This window comes from Oreochromis niloticus, linkage group LG16, assembly GCF_001858045.2.
Source record: "Oreochromis niloticus isolate F11D_XX linkage group LG16, O_niloticus_UMD_NMBU, whole genome shotgun sequence".
In the NCBI taxonomy this organism is placed as follows: domain Eukaryota; kingdom Metazoa; phylum Chordata; class Actinopteri; order Cichliformes; family Cichlidae; genus Oreochromis; species Oreochromis niloticus.
In genome coordinates, this window is record NC_031987.2 from 30,751,901 (window position 1) to 30,778,120 (window position 26,220).

Below are 26,220 nucleotides of genomic sequence, written 5' to 3' on the forward strand. Positions count from 1 at the left end.
TTACTAGAGTAGCTTTGCATGAATCACAGCTTGAAATAATCATTTTTTACCTAATTCCAGGTGTTAGTGCAGCCCATCAGTTCATCCTCTGAAATGATCTTTTTTAGCTCCCTTCCTCTTCCTTTAAGCAAACATGATTCTGATTGGCCGCCCCAGGTAGACTAAACATTTTAACAGGTGGGTGGGGCTTATATGTTTACAGCCAGAGCTCTGCACCTGAGATGATAATATAGAGCCAGTCTGAATTGGAGCACTTAGAGCAGCGTGAAGCCCGAACTTTTGGCTTAACGGGATGATCTATACAGCCAACAAACTTATTTATTCAAACTTTGCCCATGTTTGATATGTACACCCACCACTGTCACACATGTAATATGATAATGTTAATTGTACAAATTCTCAAGCATCTATCAGTGATAGATTTTTTTTAATAGCAGATCACATGCTCCTCGTGCTTTACTCGTTTTCTTCTCTTTTTTGGAGTCTGTCAGTCTTTTCCATCTCAATTTTGATGTCCAAATGTCTTTTTCACTTGAGCCACAGTGAGTATTTCTCAGGGGAAACAACATTCAGACCTGCTTTGTTTCAACCAGAGCCTTGCCTTATTTTTTGGTTTCAAATGCCATGGCTCCAGTGGGAACACAAAGCTGTGCCTCTTCTGGCATCTTCTTTGGATAATTGTTTCAGTCTCTTCAGTCAGACTTTCTCCTGCCTTCCTGCCTCAGCGGTGCAGCCTTCTCTCTTACAACATCATCACCACTGTTTCCGCTTCACCTCCAGGTTAATGTGTTTCTTTATATAGAGAAATAGAAGTGTGGCAATATGCAGATGATATGTAGACTGAATGCACAAACCTGTTGGTTCAGGTGGTTAAGAAAAGCCTGGGTAGGCAAAATAGGCTAGTGTGCATGTTTCATAAATCCAATTTTAAATATGCACTTGTTTTTTTGCACAGGGTAACAATGTTTCCACGTACATATTAGTAAAGGACAGCCTTTATTTGTAGTGTTGGTGAGGCTTAGTAATGACACACACAAATCTGGAATGCAGTGTTAATTCTAGTTCTATAAAAGCGAACAGTGACTTCTTTCCATTATAGAGCTGTAGGGGGAAACGAGAAAACATCAGCTATCACAATGAATGAGCTGTAAAACGCATCTGGTACATTTCTGTAAGTTTCTAATGGCTCATCCACACATGGACATCAGTCCTCTAAACTGGACTGATGAGGGCTGGCAGACAAAGGAAGAGAGACGTAGGAGAGGAGGGACTGTGAGTGAATAGCAGTATAATGGGGAGGAAGATGCTGATTACAACATTAGGTAGAGTTCCAATGCCTGTGCCGCTGTGACAACCTGACAAAAACAAAAGAAACCTACACAGATTGCACGCACACATCTCAAGAGTGCATTTGTATCCAATTCTTTTTGAAAAAACCCCTTAAAAGACAAACAGCACACTCCTCAGGAAACCCACCCAAGGCTCCTGAAATAAACTCCAAAGCCTGAGGGCTGAATGGTGCTCGGCACCACGAGTGCGTGCCACGCCACCCGCAGCCACTGAGCATTTACACATATTTACTGTGCTCATGTCCTCATGCTTTCAACATCTTTCTGCTTTTGTTGAGTGTTAAGCAATCGTGAGCTGACCTTTGAGGAAGTTTTACATAAAAGTGTAGGAAAGACCGCAGTCTGAACCAAGGGTAACAAAAAACAAACAAACAAACCAGACACCCAAAGATATGTTCACAGATGCAGATTTCACTGTTACAGCTGTCACACACAGGCACGTATTCGATCATGATCTCGTGGCGGCGTGTGCATGTGGCAACAGCCACGACAAACAAACGACGGCTCTTATTTTATGATGAGAAACAGTGTGATTTCCTAATTTCTTATTAGTGACAAGTAAATGCAGACCTGAGTTCCTTGAGAGTAATTTCTTTTTCCTTGCCTCCATTAGCTCGAAAGCCTGAGGAGTTTCGGATACACGAGGAAAAAAAAGGAAAAAGAAAAACACAAATGCACTCGACTAAAATGCCTCATTATACATGTCAAACGCCAGAAACACACACTGGGGGATGTCGGGCTGACTTCGAATTAGCTTGAGGCATGTCTTGACAAAACTCTTTGTGCTAACACATCAGAAGAAAGAAGAAAAACAGGAAGACAACAAACTCACCCAAAAGACAGCAAGTGTAGTGTCACAAAAACACAGCCAACAGATCGCAAATGAGACATAAGTTTTGTAAGCCAGGAGGCTCAATCCGTTCACTGTCTTCAGGATTTTGTGTATTCCCTCGATGTGCAGGCGACTTTGAGCCGCGCATACAGTGATGAAGGGTGCGCTTGCTGTGAATGGCACTGAGGCCCGACAATACCAGCCATTGTTTATTTTCAATGACCGAGGCTGGCCAGTGATGCTCTGTCCTTTCCTGACTCCCCCTCCTCAGAGGAGGGCTGGGGTGTGAAAGTGGGGGTGAACAGGAGAGATCTGCAGCACCCAGACTCCCACTGACACTGCCACACACACATACACACATCCACAAGTCTCCTGCACCCTGCTTAAGCTGCAAGGAGAACTTACAGGACACACACACACCTCCTCGTCAGCATCCCCCTTTTTCCTCTAATAACTCCCGTGCAAGTCCAGTATCTCCCCTCATCTCAGCCCATTTCAAGTAATGGCTTCATGGAACCACAGTCCATCACTTGTGACTGGAATATGCAGCAGCTTATTGATTTTGAGATGAGCATATGTTTGCAGAAACTTGAACCACAGAGCGATCTCTGAGCAGAGATGAGGCAGAGAACAAATGACTGCTGACTTTTGCGCTTTTACACGTCCTGCTCAGAACATGTCGAAAAACTATTGCCTGTGTCACCCCCCTCCACCATGACAGCTGAGCATGACACAGGAAGGTGCCACTTCTTTCTAAATCCATACCCCCACATTTCATTTTACTTAGTCATCATCTCCAAAAACCACTTACTACACTCCATACAGCTCCCCGACAGAGACACTAAAGGATTTATACTTCTTTATTTTATAACTGTGGAGTTTCCCCTGAATCATCCACTCCTCCACTCTACACCAGCATATGGGAGTTAGGACATTAGTGATTCAGTGTTAAGATGCTTTCAATTTGACTAAAACACAGAGTGGAACAGAATTTTTGGCTAATGTAAGCTAATATTGGCCTGCCACAAATGATGGTTCTCATGACTTTAGGTTTTAACAAGTATCATGGTCAAAATAATTCACAATATCTGGTGAAAATGTACAAATAAATTCCAACAGTGTATCAGTCAAAAACATCTATGACTTTGTATGGAAGTACTGAGAGCCTACAAACATTAAAAAAAACCAATGACACAGTTTTTTAACCATAGTATCCCATGAACACTACTGACCCATCCACCCACCCATGTTCGCACTCCTGGAAACAATCCGTCAGGGTAGAGCAGGCTCGATGCACCTTGAATAGACCTGAATATTACATGAACTTGGGAGCTGGCAGGTTAAAGACCACCTGTCCAATCAGTCTGCATGAGCCATTTGCATTGTCTCAAGCACCTCTGTTGGATACGTGATAGAAGAAAAAGACCAGTGGTGCAGTGCATGTGTGGAAAAGGCTAACGGTACATCCAGGTACTGTTCGGTGTAAAGGACAGAGAAAACGTGATATGTTAAACACGTGTGCCACAGCTGCCTGCAGAGCCGTTACACACTAGCAGCTGATGTTTGACCTCTTCATGTTATTGTATTTGAGCTGCTTACAACACAGAGTGTTTGAAAAAGGGCTTGGCACTGTATACTGGAAACTGTATATTCAAAGATGTGGACACATTTGTTGGTACCTTTACAGCACATTGAAACAATGCTTCATTTCTCTTGAAAAATGGTTCAGTTAAAAGCAGTTATCGAATATATACCTGTATTATCTTTGGGATGTGATAGAGTACAATTATCAAAACAAATAATCAGTTGATAATTTTACAAATATATGCTAAAATATTATGGATAGAACTTGGTACCCAAAAAGAGACTATTAACCCTTGCGTTATAGTCATGTTTCAAACTGAGTGTTTAACCTTAAGAAATAATACATGTCCCCTTCAAGGTATTCAGCTACCGTACGGCCTATTTGAAGGCAAAAACATGCAACTGTAGTTTGATATCATTGTGTACAGTGAACATGGATGAGAGAAACAAAGGAGAGAGCTGGTTGAGGAGCTCTATAGATAGCAATGTTAAAGACAAAGGCCACAAGACAATCTCCAAGCAGCTTTATGTTCTTGTGACCAAAGTTGACAATAGTATTGCAAAATAGAAGGTTAATGAGACTGTGCGACTCCAGAGGAAATGCAAGACCAGGTTGATCACAAGCATGGTCTGCATGATGGAACAAGAGCAACGAAATCATCCAAAACCAATATAGGTCACGTTCTAATTACACCATCCGTTTAATTTTGAACACTAATGAACATCAAAAACTGGAATGCACCAAAATGCATGCTGATGGGCCCAAAAGCTTCTGGGAGGATGTCCTTTGGTCAAATGAGACGAAACTGGAGCCTTTGACCTTTTAGATCAGCTCTGTGTTTACAGAAGGAAAAATTGAAGAACACCATGCCTACTCTGAAAACTGGAGACGCTGCCCTTCAAAGCTGAGACAGCTTGAGCAGTTGCTGCAAAAGCTGGTCCTACAAAATATTCTCCTGAGAACCAGCCTATTCATTTATGTCCTCTGTAATGGACATTTGGTTTTGGTCTATATCTTTTGACTTATTTGAGCTATCCTACTAAGTCCTGATGTACTAAATAGAGGATATCCTGGGCTTTCCACTGATATCTCATGTGTTTGGGTGGCCTCTTAGCTCCAAAGAGGAAGGAAACCCCAAAAAGTTTAATGGTTCTCCTGAAGATGTTAAATTAAGGGTACCATCTTTGGTGTCCATGCTAAATATGTAACAAATATTAAGGGGAAGCCATTATTTTCAAGTGTTCATTTTTTAAATGATGAAGTGATCCTACAAATTTGTCCACACTTGTACTTTAGAGCGAAAATAGCTTAACACAAAATTGGCCAAAACAGCTAAAGTAGCTGAGCTAAATCTCAACACACAGCACACTAACTGGCATTTGCTTATATTCATTGTAATTATCTTTCACTTAATGATGTGCCTCATTTACTATAAAAACACCGCTCTCAGCAGCTTCTTCAGTTTAACAAACTACAGAGCAGAAATCAGACTAAACAAAGTGGATCAAAGCAAGAGAAAGCACAGCTGCCTTAGAGGCAAAATGATGTGCTCGGAGTCCAACTAAATCTTAAACGTGGTCTGGCCTCTGTGCTGCGATTTTGTGACCCAATACGGTTTGAATGTGGCGAACCAGTTGTAGGTCACCGGTCTGCTGCTGTCACCTACGGTTCAGCTGTTTCTGTCAACATCCCTGAGTCACGGAAACAAGCAGCAACCGGACCATTTGTCAAGTTCACGCGAGCTGCTGCTGCTGCTGTGAAAAAAAACAAAAAAAAAACAGGCACACACACAGACACACACGGGAGGATTTTAAGGACACATCTAAAAACAACATGACCTTTTCATAAAGCCTCCAGAAGAAAGAGCATCCCCGTGTGTGGAAGGACGCTATTTATGCCTTATATTACAAGCAATGACTGAATCTTATTAAGGGGTTATTTCCACAAAGACATTGTGCCCCCTCCAAAAACACTGGTTGTGAGGTACATCACAGTAATGGGATGGGGGCACCAAATGCTTTCCTAAAACCCAAAGCATGTTTACACTGGACCTGTTAGGCTTTTCCTTATTTTCCGTCTTTTAATTATTGTTACAAAAGATCATGCCTATATTAAACAAGTAAAGTTTGAAAGCCATGGTTGTACAATTTATTACTGTACTTTAAAAGCTCAGGCTTCTGTCTGCTCTAAATGCTCTGTTTCACACATTTTTTTCTACACTCACCTCTGTATGATGTCACAGAGAGGACTTATCCCTTTTATAATACAGTACTGTCCCTGATCACAGATGCTGCACACACCTGGTGTTTGACCCTAAAACATTAAATTGAACTATGAATAATGCAAAACTTCACTATCAGAGGCCGAAGTTAAAAAAAAATGCAGAAGTGGAAATGAGCAGAAAAAGGTTTTAATATTCATGCGTGAGGCTCCTTCCAAATCCCCTCACTGCAGAAAGAGTGGCTGCTCTGTCCAAACCAAACTCACAGACGAGAAGCAGAATAAAAAGGTAATAAAGTTTATAACACATGATTATGTAGCAGTAAGAAACACATATTTTTAAAAAGGTCTTCGTTAACAACACCTGTAAGAAGAGGCTGTGGAAATTGTTTCACAGTAAAACACAGCTGTAATATTAAGTGATGATTTCATAGGAGTAGCTGGGATTATCAACAGTTTCTGTGTATTAACACACTGTACTTTACGTGTGATGTGTTCTCAAAGTGTTCCTGAAATTTTTTTGAGCAGTGTATTAAAGGATTTCTTGTAAACCTTGTAAAGATTCCTTAAACGCACTAAGTGGAATAATCCCTAATGTTTCTGCACGACAGCTGTTTAAAGTGGAGATGAAAGGATAGAACAATGAATTTCTGTCAGCCAGTAAAATTACAGCAAGTACCTTGCAAGTAAAGAAGAAAAACAAACAAAGACAGGTCCACATATTTACTCAAGTATTGAAAAAAATCTGCTTGCAGTCAGGCTTGGTCATGGCTACATGACACAGCCATTACACTGCTTTCAGCACATTTACAGGGTTATTAATATATCTTTAGATCAAGCTTCATGTGCGATAGAATGGGTGCAGAAGTTTCTGTGCACTGCAACAGCCTAACATTGGATTTGTAGGCTATGAAAGGCAATCACAGTGGACTCTTTATAATGAGGGGATGCAACTAAAATAAAATGGACCTCTGGCTATACATTTAATGTTTGTGCATGCTTTTGGAATAATCATCTGAGTGACAATGACCTGGAACAGAGCTAGTTCTGAATGTCTATTTTCAGCTTAGGTTCAGTTCACGCAGTTCACACATCGCTGTGCGATCTGCACAAAACTCCCATCCTTACACTTAACGACACACAGTCAACTGTAAACCAAATACCAGAAAATGATATTAAAGTTTCATTTTTTATAAATAATATTTAAAAAAAAACAACAACTATTAATGGAAAAATACAACAACAAAAATAAAATACACCATCTCCCACTGTTCCAGCTGTTAGAGTGAAGTGCTGACAATCACTCATTTGCTTGTGTTGCTGCTTGTGTGACACTTACATCGAGCAGTGTGTGTAGATGCTGGTCCTGGAAAACACTGTGGAGGAAATCTAAATCTTTTTCACTGCAGTCCGTCAAAGCGTGGATCTCCTCTAAACTGTCCAACACCTGAGACACAGCACCTGCAAAGCACGCACGTCAGAAGTCCATCAGTCACTCAGCAAATCTGCACACCTCTGAAACACCAAAACAGTTTCTCAGTTATTCAGCCCGCCTGCACTTTCTATTAGGTCTGTCACAATAATGTCCTCCATTTGCATACAATACTGTTCTACAGTTCAGTTCCTCAGCCACCAAAACTTTAGCCGATTTAAATTTAGCAGATCTCTACTTTAAGATCATCAAGGCTGTCTGTGTGAACTCGTCCCTCAGCGTGAGATTATAGCAGTGGGCAGGTGCACAGCTCATTTAGAGAAAAAATCTATTTCAAAAATAGAATCTAATTTAGTTTCTTCTGCTTATCAGAGTTACAAGACTTAAGTTGAATTTACTACACAGCGGAGGAGATTGAGTACACAATGCATACATGTGCAACGGGACAGAACGAGGCTTCCAGGAGGGGCACAAAAAGATTTTTTAAAAGGGGACTGGACAAATTTGATATCAGGTAAGGTTCTGATCACTCCTCATACATGGGCATGACCTCTAAACGTTTATTCCAACTCCTGTGTTTAAGTGTGGGTTTGTAATATAAAAATAACTACACTTCAGCCATCATGATGCCAGAATAAACAGCAGGACTGGCACTACCATTCCTGGACACAACATCTAATCATTTATTTTAGGTGGCATAAAATGGCCACAACAAGTTTGCTTTTTACAGTTAAATGTGAAACAATATATCAAATGACAAAGGCAGTTATGGTGACAGGGCTACACAAACTAGTACAAAGCACAAAGCACAGCACAGAGAGAACAAACAGGTACCTACGTTCTGCTGCTAGCAGTCCTAGCATGTGGGAAGCATTAAGAAAAATACACAAAAAATGAAAACATTGGTATTGTGCATATGCTGCCATCAACATTTAAACATTCAGAAGTAGTTGCTTCACAAGTGCCTCTGAGTTTAACACTGCTAAACTGGAAATTATTTGTGTTTTCAGTTGCTGGAATCTGTATGAAACTATTAATCTTCATAAAGAGATACTCAGTAGATCCTCTGATTACAGCTCTTCTCTCTGGTGTATACTTAAGAGCTTGTTGCACAAACTTTCTTGTAAAAACCTGCACAGGGCCTTACAGAGAAAGGAGAACTCAAACAGGAGAAAAAAAGAGGAAGGAAATTAGAGGGAGAACGTGTGATTATTTAGCCAAAAAGACAACAAAGAAGAGTTTGACTTCTGCGTCTTTGTCTACCTGAGGATGTGGGATCATCGGAGAAGTCTTGGAGTTCCTCGGGTGGATCTCCGTAGAAGGAGTTGAACTTGTGACTGGACACTGCAGCCAGCACGGCCCCCTGAAACCACAGCAGGAACATGAGCACATGCATCTATGGCCCCAGCTACATATATCATCAATACACACTGAGATGATATCATGAACAGAAGTTTTGAATATTACAATATGATACTGTAATATTAAACCTTGAGCTTCCTCCTGGCGTTGAACTTTCTCAGCTGCTCCACGGTTTCCGGCAGATGGATTTTGTAGGCGTACCGATCCCTCTCCTTAGAAAGAAAACACAGAGAGGAAAATTGCTTACACGAGCTTAAACTGACTTCTCACACTGGGATGATTCTACTGAAGAGTGCTGCTGAGCCATGTTTGGCACTGTCATTATAGCATGGAGCATTTACTGGACACTACACTTTGAAAGCAGTGGGCTTTTACCAGTCAGAGAAGGTCAAATGAAAAAGGGTGTGTTAAAGGACATGTATTATGTATGGACTAAATAATTCATTCACACCTGAAATTAAAATGTTGTCTGTACCTGGAGGACAGGAACAAAACCCCCCAAACAGTTATGCAGATATAAATGCAAGTAAAATGCACTGGGATCAAAGCAAGACCAGCTAACCCACAGATCCCAGTTTGTGTAAACACAATCTGCACAGTGTTCATACTCTGAGGAAATAAAGAATCCACCTGGGAAGATAAAGGTTCGTCCATGTTCTCTTGCAAATCTAATAAAAATTGTCCCTCCAATAATTAAATTTTGTACTCTTGAAATTTTCCCAGATTCATGGTGGACAGTCTCTTTATTCCAAACATTTCCCCCCCCCAAAACTAGCACTTACCTTACCCACATTGCACTGCAATAGAAAGTTCAGTTAAAGGCTAAAGCATGACTGAATGACACGAAGTAATGTGGTTGCAGTCAAACCTTTGGCTTTCAAGAAAATTTGCCACATGTTGCAGCAATGTGGCCTGTTACAACTTCGATCATTTCTATGTTACAATATGTCGTGATGTTTGCTGCTCTATTAACATATGCACTCTGTTCTTCTCTTTTGTGTTTCATTGAAAACTCTACGTGTGATGGCAGACGCACAGCAGGAGCAGATCGCTGAACTGGAGAGTATTTAAATGTCTTCAGCATCTGTCGACAGACTTTGTAGTGTAAGTTGCAAAATGTGGTTGGATATTTTCTGATGTAACTTCCAAAAAGAACTCTTCAGGTGTGAAACCTATGTGCATGTTAAATCTATATTCCAGATTATATGTGGAAACAGGTTAAAGGTACAAATAAACAAAAGCTGTAGCATGTTTATCAGGTACTGTTCTGATGAGAACAATAAATCACACAAAGTAACATCGCTTACAGACAAGCTGCTGCAAACAAAAACGTTATGCCAGAACCTTATTAAATAATGTGGTTCTGGCTAATTAGCCACATGGTGCTGTCTCACACTGTTTGTGTTGCCGTCAGGCTGTCAGAAAGCTGTAGTGGGAGTTTTGCCACACAAACGCTACAAGAAGCACTGCGGAAGATTCATTTTTGGTTCTCTAGCTCTGATGTAATTTGGTAAAAAGAAGAATTCAGGTTAGGTTTCATGCACTGCACAACTGTGTGGGTTTGTGTGACATTCTGTTAAAATGGGGAACGTAATCAACACTAAACAGAGTCTTGCACTGCTCCAGCTCAATCTCTCAGACAAACACTGATGTGTCTAAACTTTAGCAAATCAGGGACACCTATAACAGACTAAAATGCAACACTGAAAGTAGGGGTGTCCTTTAAAACTCAGAGATTTGATTGATGTGTCAGACCACTCCCAGACGAATTCCAAGTCCTTTGGCAGAATTGTCAAGAAATCATTTTTAAGTACCCCTCCATCCCTGCCTACAGAAGGAGACACAATAAAAGCTTCCTCTGACAACACATGACAAGCACCAACACCACTGAGCCAGCACTTCCTGTCATTGCTTTCCTGCTTGAAGAGCTGACTGATCATTGCATGACGACTTCAGGCGACGTGGCATTAGTATTCCACTTGTGTCAAAAACAGGCTAAAAGTTTTACAGAAGTCAAAACTTTGGATATATGTCAGTGCTTACTATTTCTCAAAGGGATAAAATGGAGCCCAGCATAATGGTCAAACTATATCAGATTTGACACAAAGACACACAACGCCAACCACCATGTGATGTTTCTCAGTGCCCTGCAGTACCTTGAGCCAGGGGTGGTTAAGAGCCTCGTAGACTGTGATTCTCTCGGCGGGGTCCAGCATCAGCATACGCCTCACCAAGTCCTTAGCGCTCTCTGAGATGTGATTCCACTGGCGGGGATTCATCTACACACACAAAAATAACAAAACAGGAATATGAAATCATAAGTGTCATGTTGGCATCATCCATTTGTCCCTGTGATATGCATACAGCGGCCTCTGGGGATAATACATGAAGCCAAATACTGCAATCCCTCCAGTGGCCGTTTGTAGCTGCCTTCAAAAGTAAGTCACAGATTTCCAGGTTAAAAATGCTGAACTTCAGTACTGAAACGAACATGTTTATAGCCTGGAACTTTTTTGGTCTTTATGACTATTTTCACCCAGTCTTAAACAAATATGTGGGGTGTGATAGGAAATATATATATAATATATATATATATATATATATATATATATATATATATATATATATATATATATATACATATATATATATATATATAAAATTCAGTTGTATTTGTATTGCCCGGTATCTCATAAAGGTTTAGGTTACTTCACAGGCATAAAAAACATTTTAAGAAACAGGTGAATAGTCCAACAGATAGAAGTTAAAGGCCAAAATCATATTCTCAGCATGTACTGGTGTACAGTGGTATTAGTATTACTATGCACAACTTGACAACAGTTCCAGGTTAAAAGAAGTTGGGTGTTTGTTACAGGATTAGTTCCATAATAATAATTCAACTCTGTTTTGTTTGTATAGCGCCAAATTACAGCAACAGTCGCCCTTATATTGTAAGGTAAAGACCCTACAATAGTACAGAGAAAAGTTCAACAATCAGATGATGCCCTATAAGCAATCATCATATGATTGTTGGGTTTTTCTCTGTATGTATTATTGTAGGGGCTACCTTACAATATAAAGCACCTTGAGGCGACTGTTGTTGTGATGTGGTGCTATATAAATAAAACTGAATTGAATTGAAATAATCACTTGGCAACAGCAGGAAGGAAAAACTCCCTTTTAACAGGAAGACACCTTCAGCAGACCCAGGCTCAGGAAGGTCCAGCCATCTGCTCCATCCAGTATTAATAATGCTGTTATTAAAGAGAATGTGTAATGAATGTTAGTATTAATGCTCTAGAGCAGTTTAATAGGAGACTGAACTTTGAAACATCTACCAGATAAGGCATGAATCCACCTCTACAGTGTTTGCTCTTAATGCGGTGACTCTTGTCTTTGTAGGATTTATAAGGAACACATAGTGGAGCTCAGACTGTGGCCGTACTTTCAATGAACCCTGACCTTGTATTTGCCCTTGCAGATGGCTTCAAACAGACGCTCCTTGGTGCCGTAAAAAGGGAGACACCCTGAGAGGAGGATGAAGAGGATAACGCCACAGCCCCACACGTCCACGGGCTTACCATACGGCTCTCTCTTCACTACCTCTGGGGCCATAAAGTGAGGAGTTCCTACGCGACCTGGAGTTACAAACAGAGTGTGCAAGTCAGGTAACAGTTCCAAAATGATAACATTTTGACAATAAAACACGCACATTGATACTTCCTTGTTGGTTCCCTAATCATTTCGATTCTTATGTTTGCTGAAATTGAAAAGGAAGTAGTTCAAGTTTTATTTCCTTCCCTTTTTCCCTAATTATCAACTACCAGAAAATAATGTCTCACAATCAACTGAAAAGAGGAAATGACACTTTACTTTGGGTGAACTTCCTATTTTTGATGCAAACTAGGAAGCGCACGGTTTTCATCCAGGTTTTTAATGTGCAGCGTTCTTACATTTCTTACAAGTCCTCAGTAGCTGATACTGTCTACTACTTGCATTATCTGTCCTTATTAGAGTGAAACTAAAGTTATGATGTTATCCCAAGTTAGTTGCAGTAATTTAAATGCTGCAAAACTGTTTAATTACTTTGGTTTCAACAGTCAAATAGGCAGTTAACCAGCTGAGCAGTGCATTTCTCTAAAAGGACAGACTTTTTATTTCTTCGTACAAACCTCTGAGGTTTTAAGAAATGCTACAACTATTAAGACTGAGTTTTTTATACGTCTCTGCATTTGACAAATGCTGCACAAAATCTGACTCATAAAACGGGTACTTCATTTGTTGGGACATCAGTGACTGTGCACAGGAGTTACTACTGACTCAGAAAGAAACTGAAATAACCAGCACAAAAATCAATGTCTGGTCAGAATTAGCATCAGCACCAACACACTGATTCCAAATCTGCAAGATGTGGTTGCGGTCAGAACTCTATAAAGGAAGTTGCCAGTGTGCCTCCTGACAAAGGAAGCCCCCCTTTGCCATGAAAACTCCCACACAGAGACTCAAAGTTTCCTTAAGCATAGTGTGTACAGACTGACGATGAATTCTTAAAAAGCAAAGATGATTAAATTTCCATGTGACAGCTCTCCATTTAAAAGTCAGGTCGGCTGTCAGTTTCTGGCATCATTGAACAAACACTGATACCATCTTAACACAGTGTCATGAGTGTTAAACTGTATTAAGTGCTCTTGACGGAAAGTGGAATTCTGCACCTTCTCTGAATTATGTTTTAAGGCTTTAGGGCTGTGACCGGGTACACTTTAAGGTTGGATCAGGTGACGCAGCCTAAAAAGAAAGGCTGCTTTTAAACAAACAAACATCCTATGTCTTTTCATAAAAGCCTTTAACTTGAACTTCAGAGGAAAACATCACAAAGTCAAGAAAAGATGTGAAGGAAAAGGACTTTCAGCTCCTGACTGAAATTACACAGGTTGCCTGACAGCACGATGTGCTGAAAGTATGATCTCCTAAAGATCCACCACGGAAATCCATGTGTTCTCAATGTGTTGTCTTTTGCAAGCTATTTAGTTCCCCCATTACTCATTTAGCATTCATTCATTTCAATTTATTTATTACAACTTAAAAATGGCATTATTATATTAACAAATATTACCCACTCTGCAGTCCCCTCATATTTTTGTGCTTTAACTAACATCATTAAGATGAAAACACTTTAAATCTCACCTGTATTAAAGCATTTGGGATCTCTAAAGTGAAACTAATTCTAAATAACACCAAAATGAGGAGAAAAACTATGCAAATTGAGTTACACTATAATCATTAATTCACTCTGATAAACCCACCTTTCAAAGTGTTTCACACAGGACACAACTAATGAAGCTCCATAAGTTTTACAATTCATCTTTGGGTTTAACAGCTGTTGAGATTTTAAAATATATCCACATATTAGCAATGCATAAGAGTAACACAGTAATACAGAATTGATTTGGCAACATTGCCTTTCCTTATACAAAGAACGCTCCAGTGTATCCTGCTCAAGAACATAAAGGAGGCACCAAAATATCTTATATTTTATATTACAGCATCTAGGTCATTTCACTTTTGCTAAATGACTATTTCACTGCAACCAAAGTCTTCTTTACCAGTGAGATGTGGTAGTTTAATGGCATGACTTTTAGCCAGGGGAGTGCACTGCCTCTGTGAATGGTCATCAGGGCTCAGGACAGGCCTGTTGTAGTTTTAAGTTGTTCATTTATGAACTGGAATCCAAGAATAAACAATTCAAATGGTTTCCAGCTTGTAATTGTTTCCAGTCAGTCAAATTGGAAGTATAAAAAAAATATGTCCAGTAAACTTTTGGCAGATACTATTTATGATGTACTGAAGAATGTACACATTCAGTTATCATGAGTATCATATTCTACAATTCAAAGTAAAGTATTTACATATAATATGCTGGGAAAGTCACTCTAAATTATATCGATGTGTGTCATAACTATGTGTTTTTCTCAGTTCTTTTTTATGTCACACGAGTTATAAACCCTGTGTCTCTTATGTCACAAGTGTTTAAATGGCGTCTTTAACAATAAGCTCAATTATGGAGCAGAGACGTGTCCTGTCTCTTGATCCCATCTTAGTGGCACTTTTCCCACAAGTCAGAAAAAATCAAAAATCTCCTTAAACAAATGGTGACAAGGCATGCAGGGAGAATCCCGCCGTGTTGTGGTGTTTACTGTACCTCCTGCCACCAGTCCCGACTCTCCGAGCTGGATTGCCACTCCGAACCCACCCAGCTTCACTGGAGCCGAGTTCTCTTTAGATGCCAGCAACACGCAGTGAGGCTGAGAATGAGAGATCGGAGAAGGAAACAGAGATTTTAGCAAATTAAAGAGTGAAATTCTCCTATAAATAACAGACATTACACGAGCCAGACACACCCCAAACCACCACCCACCACGGCCACACACAAATAACCGAGAGTGTGGGAAGATCAGAGTAGGAAGTTTGCTATAGTGTTTTTATACGACTCCAGTTATTTTAAATACAACGTTGACTTTTGCTTTTTTGATCATGCTGTCGTCACACGCCATGAAAACACACGATTGGTATTTTCTTCCCAAAGCATCAAGTAATGCAACCACAACATTTTAGTCGAGCAGTTTTGCACATGTGCAACACCTATTTAGTTTCACATTTCATTTCATTAACATTTGTGGTCACCTGCAGCATCCCTCCTATGACATAGTGTGACTTTGTGGTTTAATGTGGACCGATAAAGATCTGAAAAACAGCTGACAGAAACAATTTCACTGTGCAGTAGCTGTTGAACAGAGTATTAAAATTTCTGCTTTTGCTCGGACATTAAATGCCATTTTGAAGGGCGCGTTACCACAGTTGACCACATTCTGCAGATTCCTCCAAAAGCCAAAGTCCAAGGTGGAAAGCGTACTGGACACAAGTGAAGCATGCCCTGTGAGTATTTCCCCTCATGTGTATAATCAGAAGGCCTAAACTGCCTCTCTCACTCTCTCTCTCTCTCTCTCTCTGCTTCTGTATGGTGCTCGTAAAAAAAGAGGGGGGCTGACCACAGTATGAAATTTCCTCTGTGCAACATTACCGCATTCTGCACTTCAGCATTTCTGACTGCACAGCTGTGGACAGGCGTTTCTCTTGAAAGTGAGATAGGACAGTTAGGAAAGCCAAAAAGAAAAAAAAGAAAAAGAAAAAATAGAAGCGGAGTCTACACAGTACTATTTTCATCTGTGATGATAGTATTTGCTCAACGCGAGCTGGTCTACAGGAGAAAATCGAACATGAGATGACACAAGGAACTTTTTCCATTTTTCAGAGCGGCAAATTTGGATTTTTCCTGCACGTTCAACTTGCAGGGATATCCTGGAGTGACTGCAAAAACTATAAGTGTGTATGTGTGTGAGATTGGAACTGATCCTCACCGAACACACAGCCCTTTACACAAAGAAAGGAATGCATACTTCTTTTTTAATGAACTCCAATAACTAGGTGAGTGTTTTGACAAGTTCCTTGTTTTATTTTTATTACACTGTGTGCAACACAATCGCGCTGAGCTGTGAGGAGAGTAAGCAGTTTCCTTTTACTGCTATTTCAGTTACTGATCTTTAGATATGATTCTCTTGAAGTAAACTGACTGAGTACAGAGACATCATTTTAAAACTGCTTGGCTGCGGTAATGTTCAAAAGATACCAAAGAAATCCTGGACAGATTATTCACATGTTTCTAGGGCTTTCCAGTTCCTGAGGGTATGATGGTTAGATTGTGTTTTACAGGTTAGATTAATGCTCACACCCACACCCACAAACATGTACGTATGACAGCCCTTTCCGAAAATGCTAAATATTCGATGTGTTCGCCTCATCTGTTTGCAGGACTGTTGATCCCCTGAAAAACATCACCATGACAAAAAACTTCTCCTGTAAGAACCAAACAACAAACTTAACCCTTGACCCGTGTGGAGATGACGACACACTGCAGGTCCTGCTGGCAGTGAGCTACTCTATAATCTTCATCCTGGGTCTAGTCGGGAACCTGGTGGCTTTGTGGGTTTTCTTCTGCGTCCACTCCAAGAAGAACTCTGTTCGGGTGTTTCTCATTAACATAGCATTTGCAGACCTGCTGCTGGTGGTCTGTCTGCCATTCAGGATACTCTATCACAGCCAAGGTGACAAATGGAATCTGGATCCCACCTTGTGTAAAGTAGTGGGCAACCTCTTCTACATGAACATGTACATTAGCATCACTCTGTTGGGGCTGATCAGTGTGGATCGCTACTTTAAGATCCACCAAAGTGTAGGAATGCAGCGCAAACTCTGCTCCACAAAGCTCAGCTTCGCCCTGTGTGCCATCGTCTGGATTGTGTCCATTTGTATCATTTCAGTGATTGTGTTATCAAAGAATGACTCTCCTGCTGTGGGCAGGTTGGTAAAACCTTTAAATCTTTTTTTTTTTTTTACCTTACTGTTAAAGTCAAAGATCTGAAGTGGCCAACTTGTGTGAAAAAATGTATTTCCTGTGTCCAGGTGTTTCCACTACAAGAAGCTGGATGATACAAAGTGGAAGGCTTACATCAACATGTGTGTGATGGTTCTCTTTTGGCTCGTCTTCATCTCTCTGATGATGTCCTACGGGAAGATCGCACTCAAGCTGCTGAGGACGTCACAAGCAAATCCAGATCTGCCCAACTCGACCCGCTACACTCGAACCGCCAAGAAGTCCTTCTTCATCCTCTTTCTCTTCTGCATCTGTTTTGTGCCGTATCACGTGGTCAGAGTGTTTTACATAAAAACGCAGATCACAGACACTTCGTGTTTCTGGATGTGTGTCGCTGACAAAACAAACGAGGTGGCTCTGCTTTTTTCTGCCCTCAACAGCTGCCTGGACCCTGTCATGTACTTCCTGTTATCCTCTTCAGTGAGGAAGGAGGTGCTGCGCTTGGTGAACAACGTGATCTGCTTAGGAGATGTTACAGGCATCAGTGGGAGCAGCTCCACTGCTGAGATGGATAGTAGAAATTGGAGGACTGACAGAGAACAGCCAAACACCAGTCTAATTAATAATACAAAGACAGAAAGCGGTTTATAAATCCCCACAAAGCAGAGCTGTAACTTTACTGACGTAAACAACCCATAAATATGACAGAAGCCAGCAGAAGAAGAGGGCTGCGACAGGGCTGCTGCTGCTCTTGTCTGTGTGTGCCTTTACTTGATGCTTACCTAAGACAAACCTTTGAACTAAGGCTTATTTTGAGTTTTACGACGACTTCACATTATTTTATGCAGAGGAAAAGTACTGGCTCTATTACACTGTAGGGCCTATGATTAGTCCTGTGATTAAACATTTGTGTCATGATGGGAGTGGGCCCTTTCCACTGAGCCTTAATATATAAGACTTGGGACGACAGAGGAATATCTATCTGCACCAGAAACTTGGACACTCAGTGAAGCTGGTGGTCCCGCAAGCTACTGTGGGTTTTTGATTTCTGTACCAGTGTGGATCTTTTCTTCTGTAACTGGGTTTGTGGATGTGTTGTTTTCAATGGTAAAGAAACCCCCAAAATTCCTGAGCCCCACCTCTGGAAACTTTTTTCATGTAAATCCATCCTTAATGTTACGAGTAATCCTGCAAATTAAAAAAATATGTCCTTTCTTATTATAGAGAAACTTGAATGTATTTGTGTGCCGTGAGACATTTTGAGTTTTCATCATCAGCATCGTTTTGATGTTTGAATCCAAATAGTTTCAAAGATACAGGGCAAAGTAGCAGTAGCAACCCCTCACCACACACACACACACGCACACACACACACGCACACAGGTAGGGGTGTTTGACTTTCCCAGATGTGACAGTAAAAAAGAAAAAGCAAAAATAAAAATACTTAAGTCCATCAAAGGCAGGACCACTTGGACTTTAATGCTTAAGCTGATGTTTTCATACTACACTGCTCGAGTGAAACTATGAATTTAATCGGGGACTGAGCAGTTCCTCTCACGCCCTTATGCTGCATTAACCTAGTATAAGCACTGATAAACGAGAGACACAAACCACAATTACACAGATGATAACAACATGATAACAAGTCAATATTCCCCCTCACTGCATTTATCAAACCATTTGTCAAATACTGTTTAAATATAAATGTGTGTGTGACCCTGAACATATGTCACTAAGAAAACACGCTGAAGAAAAAAATGAAGGAAAGGTGAAAGGAACTTTGCAGATTCGATCAAAGCCTGAACTTTATGATAGTTATAAAAACATTAGAAAAAAAAGACAGAGAGGTGCTTACTGAGGTGAAAGCATGGGGCTTCACTGATAAATACCACTCTTCACAGGACAAATTGCCTTTTACGTATTAAAAAAAGCTCTGACATTTACAGAAGTCTATTTTCAAAGTTTGTTCTGTATCTTGAAGTGATTTGTTTTATAAAGCTTATGTTAATGTGCCAAGTTGTTCTTTTCTAAATAAAGTAGGCTATAAATAGTTCTGTGCTAATCAATGTTTATCATGCAGCGTGTCCCTTATTATGGAAGGGAAGTGTGTGTAGGGACTCGAGAACCAAATAACTCTTTCTGCTTCTCATCTAGAACAACAGCGCCACCCCAAGGCAGAAAGGGGACAGTGTTTAGACATTTTTACAACCCAAGCCAAACGTGCACAGAAAAGATGAACGGACGAGTAATTAAGCAGAAAGATGGAAACTAATTTTCATAAGAGAAAATTATTTATTTTTATTTAAAAGTGAATATCAAATTGAATCACTGATTTGAATACATAACATGCAACACACAACTGCTCCTTATTCTCAAGTCCTACACAGCATAGCCTGAAACTAAATGAGGAAGCCTGCTAGACAAAACATAGAATAAGTTACGAAAATACCACACCCCACCGACAACTGTCCATTTACAATAAAGCGCCACTTCGACAAGGAAGACACTGCAGAGAAGCAGCGTGTCATGCCTGCTGTTAAAACCACCGTTTCTACCCTACCCTCAGAATACTTCATATGGGGCAGTGTCATCTGATGCCTGCAGCCTTTTATTGAAACATCTCAGAGGACCTGTTATTGGTATGTATGACGAAGCCAAACACATTTCTGTGTAATGTTGTGTTAGTCAAGTGCACTTAATTTGTTAAATGTTACATTTTATCACTTTGAAAAAAAGAAAGAAAGAACGAAAAAAATTGCTGCCAATTTTGCTTCTTTTCGAACAACCTGTACTGAGAAGTGCTGGACATTCAAGCTTAGACTGGAGAGCATCATCATCTCTTCACCAATCAAGTGTTAAACCTACAGGAAACTGTCATCTCTGTGACCTACTTAATAAACTTCTTTAAATACTTTATGGTGTTTTACAGAGGAGCATATCAGTTTCTCCAATCATCCCTGTAAAAGATGCATTAAAATGTCTCTACTTTACAAGCCTGACACTTTCAGTATTGCCCATTCTCTAAGCATACGACTCTGATATAAGATGACAAATTTAGTTAGACGGCTTTCAAAACTCAGGTTAACCCTTTAAAGCCTGAACAGTAAAATAATTGACGGACAATTCAAAGTTTTTGAAAATGGAGTGTTTGTTTAACCTCCTGACAAATTTTTTGAAAATGTAATTCAATATTAATTTGCATGTTTTAGTTTTAATTTGTATCATATTTGCTATTTGCTACAATGTCAAAGATTAAGTAAGTGAAAGTATGCAACTACAGAAAGTACATGTTGGTTTGAGGAGTTCTACACCCATAGACACCACTGCACTGACATGCCATGCAAATAACACATAAGAGGTTAGCTTCTCACCCAGAAACAAACAAAAAGAATAAGATGCTAGTCTGCAGTGGGTTACTGAGATATCATCAACTGTCATGATCCCACACCTATCACACTCGGACACATGCTGTGCCTGAGTTATGCTTCAGCTGGAAACCTTAAACTCTTTTTAACCCTGTGCTGCAACCTTCCATGCAACCTTCAGTGGTTGCGGGCTATGCCCACCTGACGTTTAGTTGCATTTTTTGGGCGGTGCACGTCAGGTTACGGTGTACGGTTAAGAAGGGTTTCTGGTCAAGTCTATATTTATAACATCTGACAATCTGAGCTGCTGATTTTGTAGCTTTGTCACTGAATAGACTCAAAGTTCCTCATAGACATTTTGAACTAATGGTCAGGTCTGATTTTGCTAAAAAGAAAATAAATAAATAAAAATGTTTTGACAGTTCAGGAAGTCTTGATGTCAACAAGATTTAAAAGCCAGCCTTACTAACGTCTGTGTTCTAGATCAAATGGAGGGCACGTTTCCATCAGAAAACACTTCCTCCACCGCCTGTAACTTCTCCCTCTGCCCCACTGCTGCAACGTTATATTTCCTTCCCTCCGTCTATGCGCTCCTCTTCCTCACCGCTCTCCCGGGGAATGTACTTGCTCTCTGGGTGTTCCTGCGGTGCATCTCCAGCTTCTCCCCTATCCACATGTATCTGTGCCACCTGAGTATATCCAATCTGCTGTTGTCCATCACCACGCCCTTCCTCGCAGCCTACTACGCCAAAGGCTTGGTCTGGGGTCTGAACGATGTCCTGTGTCAGCTCGTCCTGCACGGCATTACCCCGGTGCTCCACGTTAACATCTACATAAGCTTAATGATGCTCACTTGGGTGGCCGTCAGCCGCTTTGCGTCCCTAATCCAGAACACCCACGCCTCGAGGCCCAGCGCCTGCACCACCCTGCTGCCACACGCCTTCTTCGCCAGCCTCAAAAAAGTGTCCTTCGCCAACGTCGTGTGCATCACGGTGTGGCTAATGTCAGTGGGGTGCATTGTGCCAGTGACTGTGTATTACGCAGTGCATGAGGCTATGAACCAAACCACCAAAAATGACAAATCAGGACGTGGGAAGGTGTGCTACAGCCCTGCTGTGGAACTTGGAGGCAGTCTGTCTCAAACTGCCACTGTGGTCATTACAACCTTCTTCTTTGTGTTGTACCTGCTGGTGCTGCTGTCCTACATCACGGTGCTGAGGCATATCCGGCGCTCACGTCGCAACACACCAGTGACAACCTCCCAGAGACTGCTGAGGAGGGTGTTCCGAAACATTGTAGTCATCCAGGTGGCTATGAGTATTTTTATACTTTAAAATAATGCTATTGTTTAGTCACTTAATCCCAACCTCTTGAGCCAAATATAATTCCAATACACTTGACATATTTCATTAAATTAAAAAAAAAAACAACTCCACACAGGTCATTCTTTCTGTTTGTCTGCTGCCGCACCATATCTTCAAACCCATCTTCATTTCTCTGGTCCAAGAAACTCATCTTCAGTGTTCCCCCACCAAAGAAACTTCCAGCTGCCACCCATTCTCCGGCTTTATCGAGGTGACTGCTTTTCATATACAGATGGAAAATAATTACAAAGTAAAAATTTCCCACTGTATGTGGAAATCTGGCATGATGATGGTTTTCTTGTCCTTCTCTAGCTGAAGAACTGCCTGTTTCTTCTCGCTGCACTGAGAAGCTCAACTGACCCCATCATGTACTTTGTGCTGGACAGGACGTTCCGCAATGAAACCCTCAAACTTTTAAGGTGGAACCAGAAAAACTCCATAACACTGCAGATGTTCTGCTCAGGTACAGGAAGTGCCACTCTGAAGTCCGAACAGCAGAAGGAGGAAACTGCAGTTTCTGGCACTGTGGAGTTCAGTCATGCAAGTGTTATGTAGTTAACAATACTCATCTTTTGACTGCATGGAAAGCAAATGTAGTAGGGATGCACCGATACCGATACTGGTATCGGGTATCGGTGCCGATACTGTAAAATGTGTGCGTACTCGTACTCGTAAAAGTTAACCGATACCATGAACCGATACTCATAATTCCCATGGACTTAAACGCCACGGTAACATAAGGTGTTCACAGTTGATGTTATGTGATGTAACTCTACCCTGAATATAATTTGCCCTGTAATATGTCGCAAGGTAAATACAGGTAATTAGAGCAATCAAACTGTTACGTTAATCATAAAAGTATTATTTTATGGTATGTAACTCTGAAGGGAGTTAAAATATTTTTCAGAGTTCTAATTTTCTGGAGGCCTGTGAAGGTAGCATAAAACGGGACCTTGCATGGGGAGATGCACGAGGTTAGCTGAACCAAAGTGAGAGACTCGGCTAGTTTTACTGAGGTTAACCAGCACAAAAGAGTGTGTGACTAGAAAGCTGACCGTGTGAGAGCTTCACAACAGAGTGTGGGTGAAGTGACTTTTTGTTTCAACGGTCGCACCACCGTGCTGTGTTTCCAGCTACGACCGCCGAGGCTACAGGCTAGCCCGGACTGCTTGGCTGCGCCTCGGAGGCAGCCGCTATGGACTGTCGGAGAGCTGGACAGTGACTCGCTAACGCGCTGTAGCAGAGACAGCATCGGGTCCGCAGGGAGTGGATTTAGTGTGGGACTGGTGAACGGCGACCTACCGATCAGCTGAACTGTAAGTCAGACTTTTGTGCTCTTACTGGGGAGAAGAGGATTTTTCTCCATCGTCCGGCGTGAGCAACAAACAGGCCTGCAACAACTGTGAATGTGAGCGTGTATGGGGCCCATGTGTGAATATTGTATGTTTAGTGGATTTATATAACGTGTTTTGGAGTGTATATTAGTGAGTCACTTACCAAAAGGTGATAACATAAGTTGGGTTGTTTAATATAATTTGAAAGGGAATTATGTCATTTATACAGTGTATTTCATTTGGTTAAGGAATTGGAATATCATTTGAGTTTAAAAAAGGGATGTGTTGTACAGTATTTGTCTCTGCCCTTACGTTCAGTAAACGTTTCGTTTGTGTTAAAGAGTTGTGTGGGGTCATTTCTTTACTACTGGTTAAGTTTAACTTGTGTGTGGTAGAAGTATCGGTTTTTGTACTCGGTATCGGCAAGTACTCAGATCCAAGTATCGGTATCGGATCGGTTTGAAAAAATTGGTATCGTTGCATCCCTAAAATGTAGTAAAGTTTCTACTTACAAAGCAGCTCATGAAAAAACTCGAGCAGTGAGCAAGAGAAAGGTAGTGGCACAACACTTCCATTTTCACACATCTGTATCATTACTACATCTCAAGTTTTTGGTCAGTTTGAGTAACACAGTCAATTTCTACCAAATACACCAGGACTGTATTCACAGTCTAAATTTCTCTCTCGTGCAGCTTTAATCCAAGTTTTCATTTAAATGATGTCCTCGTTATGTCTGATAGTATCTTATTACTTTGCAAAGAAATCGGCATATCAGACACGCGCTGACCAAACGTTAACATTTAAAGCTCAATGTCTTCTGTGTAGTGGTCTTTTAATATCAGACATCAGCACCCGCCACTGGCCAAACTCAGCCACTGGCCACGTGTGCTGTGTCCTGCTGTGGCTTTATGGCGTTATTTTTGTGCCACTATTCTGAGCGCACGTAAAAAAAAATTTGAGCGCACTTAAAAAAAAGTTTGCGGGTGCAAGTGTCGCATTTTGAGGAGAAATTTATTTTGCTAAATTTTCAAAAGCTAAATTTGAGTGAACGAAACTCATTGCTGCGTGCAAAAAATGTATTTCAGTGTTTGCTATTATCCACACACACACACACACACACACACACACACACACAATAGCAGCCCCTCTCGCTCAGTTTTTGCATTTGCGCTTGCTCGCAATGTGTTGCTTGCGCTCTCAACATTTCTGCCCGTGCGCGCTCAACTCTTTCTGTACACCGTTATATGTGTGCCACAAAACCAGCCAATCACAGACTTGGATGCAAAAAAATCTGATTGGCTGTTTTCGTCTCCAATCAGCTCGAAATGACGAAATGCAATATCCCAGAATTCATTTCGTCCAAAACTCAAACGAGGCAGTGGCGGAGGAACACAAAGTGGCGGAGTTTGAAATATTACTCTGACTGGGTCACAAAATAAACTTTTAAGATATTTTCATGCGAGAATGTTGCTGTGTAAACTTCAAATGTCTGCTCGATTCATCAAGACATCACATATTTCCATAAGTGCTCTAATGTTTTCGGATATGCCTGTTACCCACCAGCTGACCGGGTGGTCACTCAGGTTAAACATAATATATAAGGCTGAACTGACAAAAAAAAAAAAATTGGCTGACTACACCACCAGGTATTATAGGAAAAACCATAAACCTTTGAACTGAAACAAACGCTGTTGTGACAGTGACGTACACTGTCTTGTTGGTATATATGTATGATTTGTATCACCTTCATGTTTCCCTCTCACCACATATCCAAACCGATATCATGACCAGCAGCTTTTACAGCTGTGGCTCCAGTAAACATCAGCTGATACTAGAAAGTAATATTAAATTAATTCTAACAACAGCTGATCAAGCTTAAACGTGCTGCTGTTGTTTAGCGCAACATCTGCTGGTTTCCTCTTTCTGGCGCAAAGTGGGCGAGAAACAAACAAGAGAGAAAAGCTGATCATTGATCAGTTTCATAACTGAAGTAGCAACAGGAGAGGGAGGGGGGAGAGAATGAGAGAAGAACAGGCAGCTGCAGCGTAAAGACAGAATAACTCCAGCTTTGTGTCTTTTTCATTATAGCTGAAGTCCGGGACAAATCGCGTTCCTTCTCCCCTCAATACAGATGTATTGTAATTGGTCCAGCCCAGAGTTGATCATCACCAATTGGCTAATCCACCTTTCACTGTTTATACCGTTACAAAAACAAACTTAAAAATGAAAAATCACCATCGGCCCACCGGGCAAATGCCTGGTATGCCCAATGGCCAGTACAGCTATGCGGTTAGCTGGTGGGTAACGGGCATCTCCGAAAACATTAGAGCACTTATGGAAATATGTGATGTCTTGATGAATCGAGCAGACATTTGAAGTTTACACAGCAACATTCTCGCATGAAAATATCTTAAAAGTTTATTTTGTGACCCAGTAAGAGTAATATTTCAAACTCCGCCACTCTGTGTTCCTCCACCACTGCCTCGTTTGAGTTTTGGACGAAATGGGTTCTGGGATATTGCATTTCGTCATTTCGAGCTGATTGGAGACGAAAACAGCCAATCAGATTTTTTTGCATCCAAGTCTGTGATTGGCTGGTTTTGTGGCACAAATATAACGGTGTACAGAAAGAGTTGAGCGCACACGGGCAGAAATGTTGAGAGCGCAAGCAACACATTGCGAGCAAGCGCAAATGCAAAAACTGAGCAAGAGGGGCTGCTTTTGTGTGTGTGTGTGTGTGTGTGTGTGTGTGTGTGTGGGGGGGTGGGGATAATAGCAAACACTGAAATACATTTTTTGCACGCAGCAATGAGTTTCGTTCACTCAAATTTAGCTTTTGTTCGCTCGAAATAAATTTCTCCTCAAAATGCAACACTTGCACCTGCAAACTTTTTTTTACGTGCGCTCAGAATAGTGGCACAAAAATAACGCCATATGGCTTCAGCCATT

General features: G+C 40.9%; 3 protein-coding genes across 18 annotated transcripts in view; 2 read left to right on the plus strand and 1 right to left on the minus strand.

Annotated features, from left to right (window-relative positions):
- Positions 1 to 26,220, minus strand: part of caska (calcium/calmodulin-dependent serine protein kinase a) — a 173,160-nt gene that overhangs the window by 51,759 nt on the left and 95,181 nt on the right. For 10 of the 15 annotated variants that reach the window (XM_025903759.1, XM_005475249.4, XM_025903757.1 and 7 more), the window contains exons 6-12: positions 14,980 to 15,082; positions 12,243 to 12,418; positions 10,937 to 11,059; positions 8,909 to 8,992; positions 8,682 to 8,781; positions 8,257 to 8,274; positions 7,326 to 7,447 (exon numbers count right to left, since the gene is read on the minus strand). In XM_025903759.1, the coding sequence (XP_025759544.1) occupies positions 7,326 to 7,447; positions 8,257 to 8,274; positions 8,682 to 8,781; positions 8,909 to 8,992; positions 10,937 to 11,059; positions 12,243 to 12,418; positions 14,980 to 15,082 (726 nt within the window). The remainder of the gene's footprint in view (positions 1 to 7,325; positions 7,448 to 8,256; positions 8,275 to 8,681; positions 8,782 to 8,908; positions 8,993 to 10,936; positions 11,060 to 12,242; positions 12,419 to 14,979; positions 15,083 to 26,220) is intronic. The other 5 variants (XM_025903761.1, XM_005475246.4, XM_005475254.4 and 2 more) reach the window with 1 other exon arrangement.
- gpr34b (G protein-coupled receptor 34b) lies at positions 12,393 to 19,485 on the plus strand. The gene is made up of 4 exons (XM_013274009.3): positions 12,393 to 12,448; positions 16,090 to 16,262; positions 16,647 to 17,195; positions 17,298 to 19,485. The coding sequence occupies exons 3-4, from the start codon at positions 16,675 to 16,677 to the stop codon at positions 17,857 to 17,859; spliced, it is 1,083 nt and encodes a 360-aa protein (XP_013129463.1). The 5' UTR covers positions 12,393 to 12,448; positions 16,090 to 16,262; positions 16,647 to 16,674; the 3' UTR covers positions 17,860 to 19,485.
- Positions 19,660 to 24,288, plus strand: gpr82 (G protein-coupled receptor 82). Of its 2 annotated transcripts, XM_013274008.3 has the most exons (5): positions 19,669 to 19,847; positions 21,057 to 21,880; positions 22,014 to 22,148; positions 22,250 to 22,528; positions 23,762 to 24,288. In XM_013274008.3, exons 2-4 carry the CDS (start codon positions 21,062 to 21,064, stop codon positions 22,490 to 22,492), a joined length of 1,197 nt encoding a protein of 398 aa, XP_013129462.1. In that variant the 5' UTR covers positions 19,669 to 19,847; positions 21,057 to 21,061; the 3' UTR covers positions 22,493 to 22,528; positions 23,762 to 24,288. The 2 variants fall into 2 exon arrangements, with proteins under 2 accessions (XP_025759547.1, XP_013129462.1); XM_025903762.1 differs by lacking the exon at positions 23,762 to 24,288 and having other exon boundaries at positions 19,660 to 19,847; positions 22,081 to 22,148; positions 22,250 to 22,304.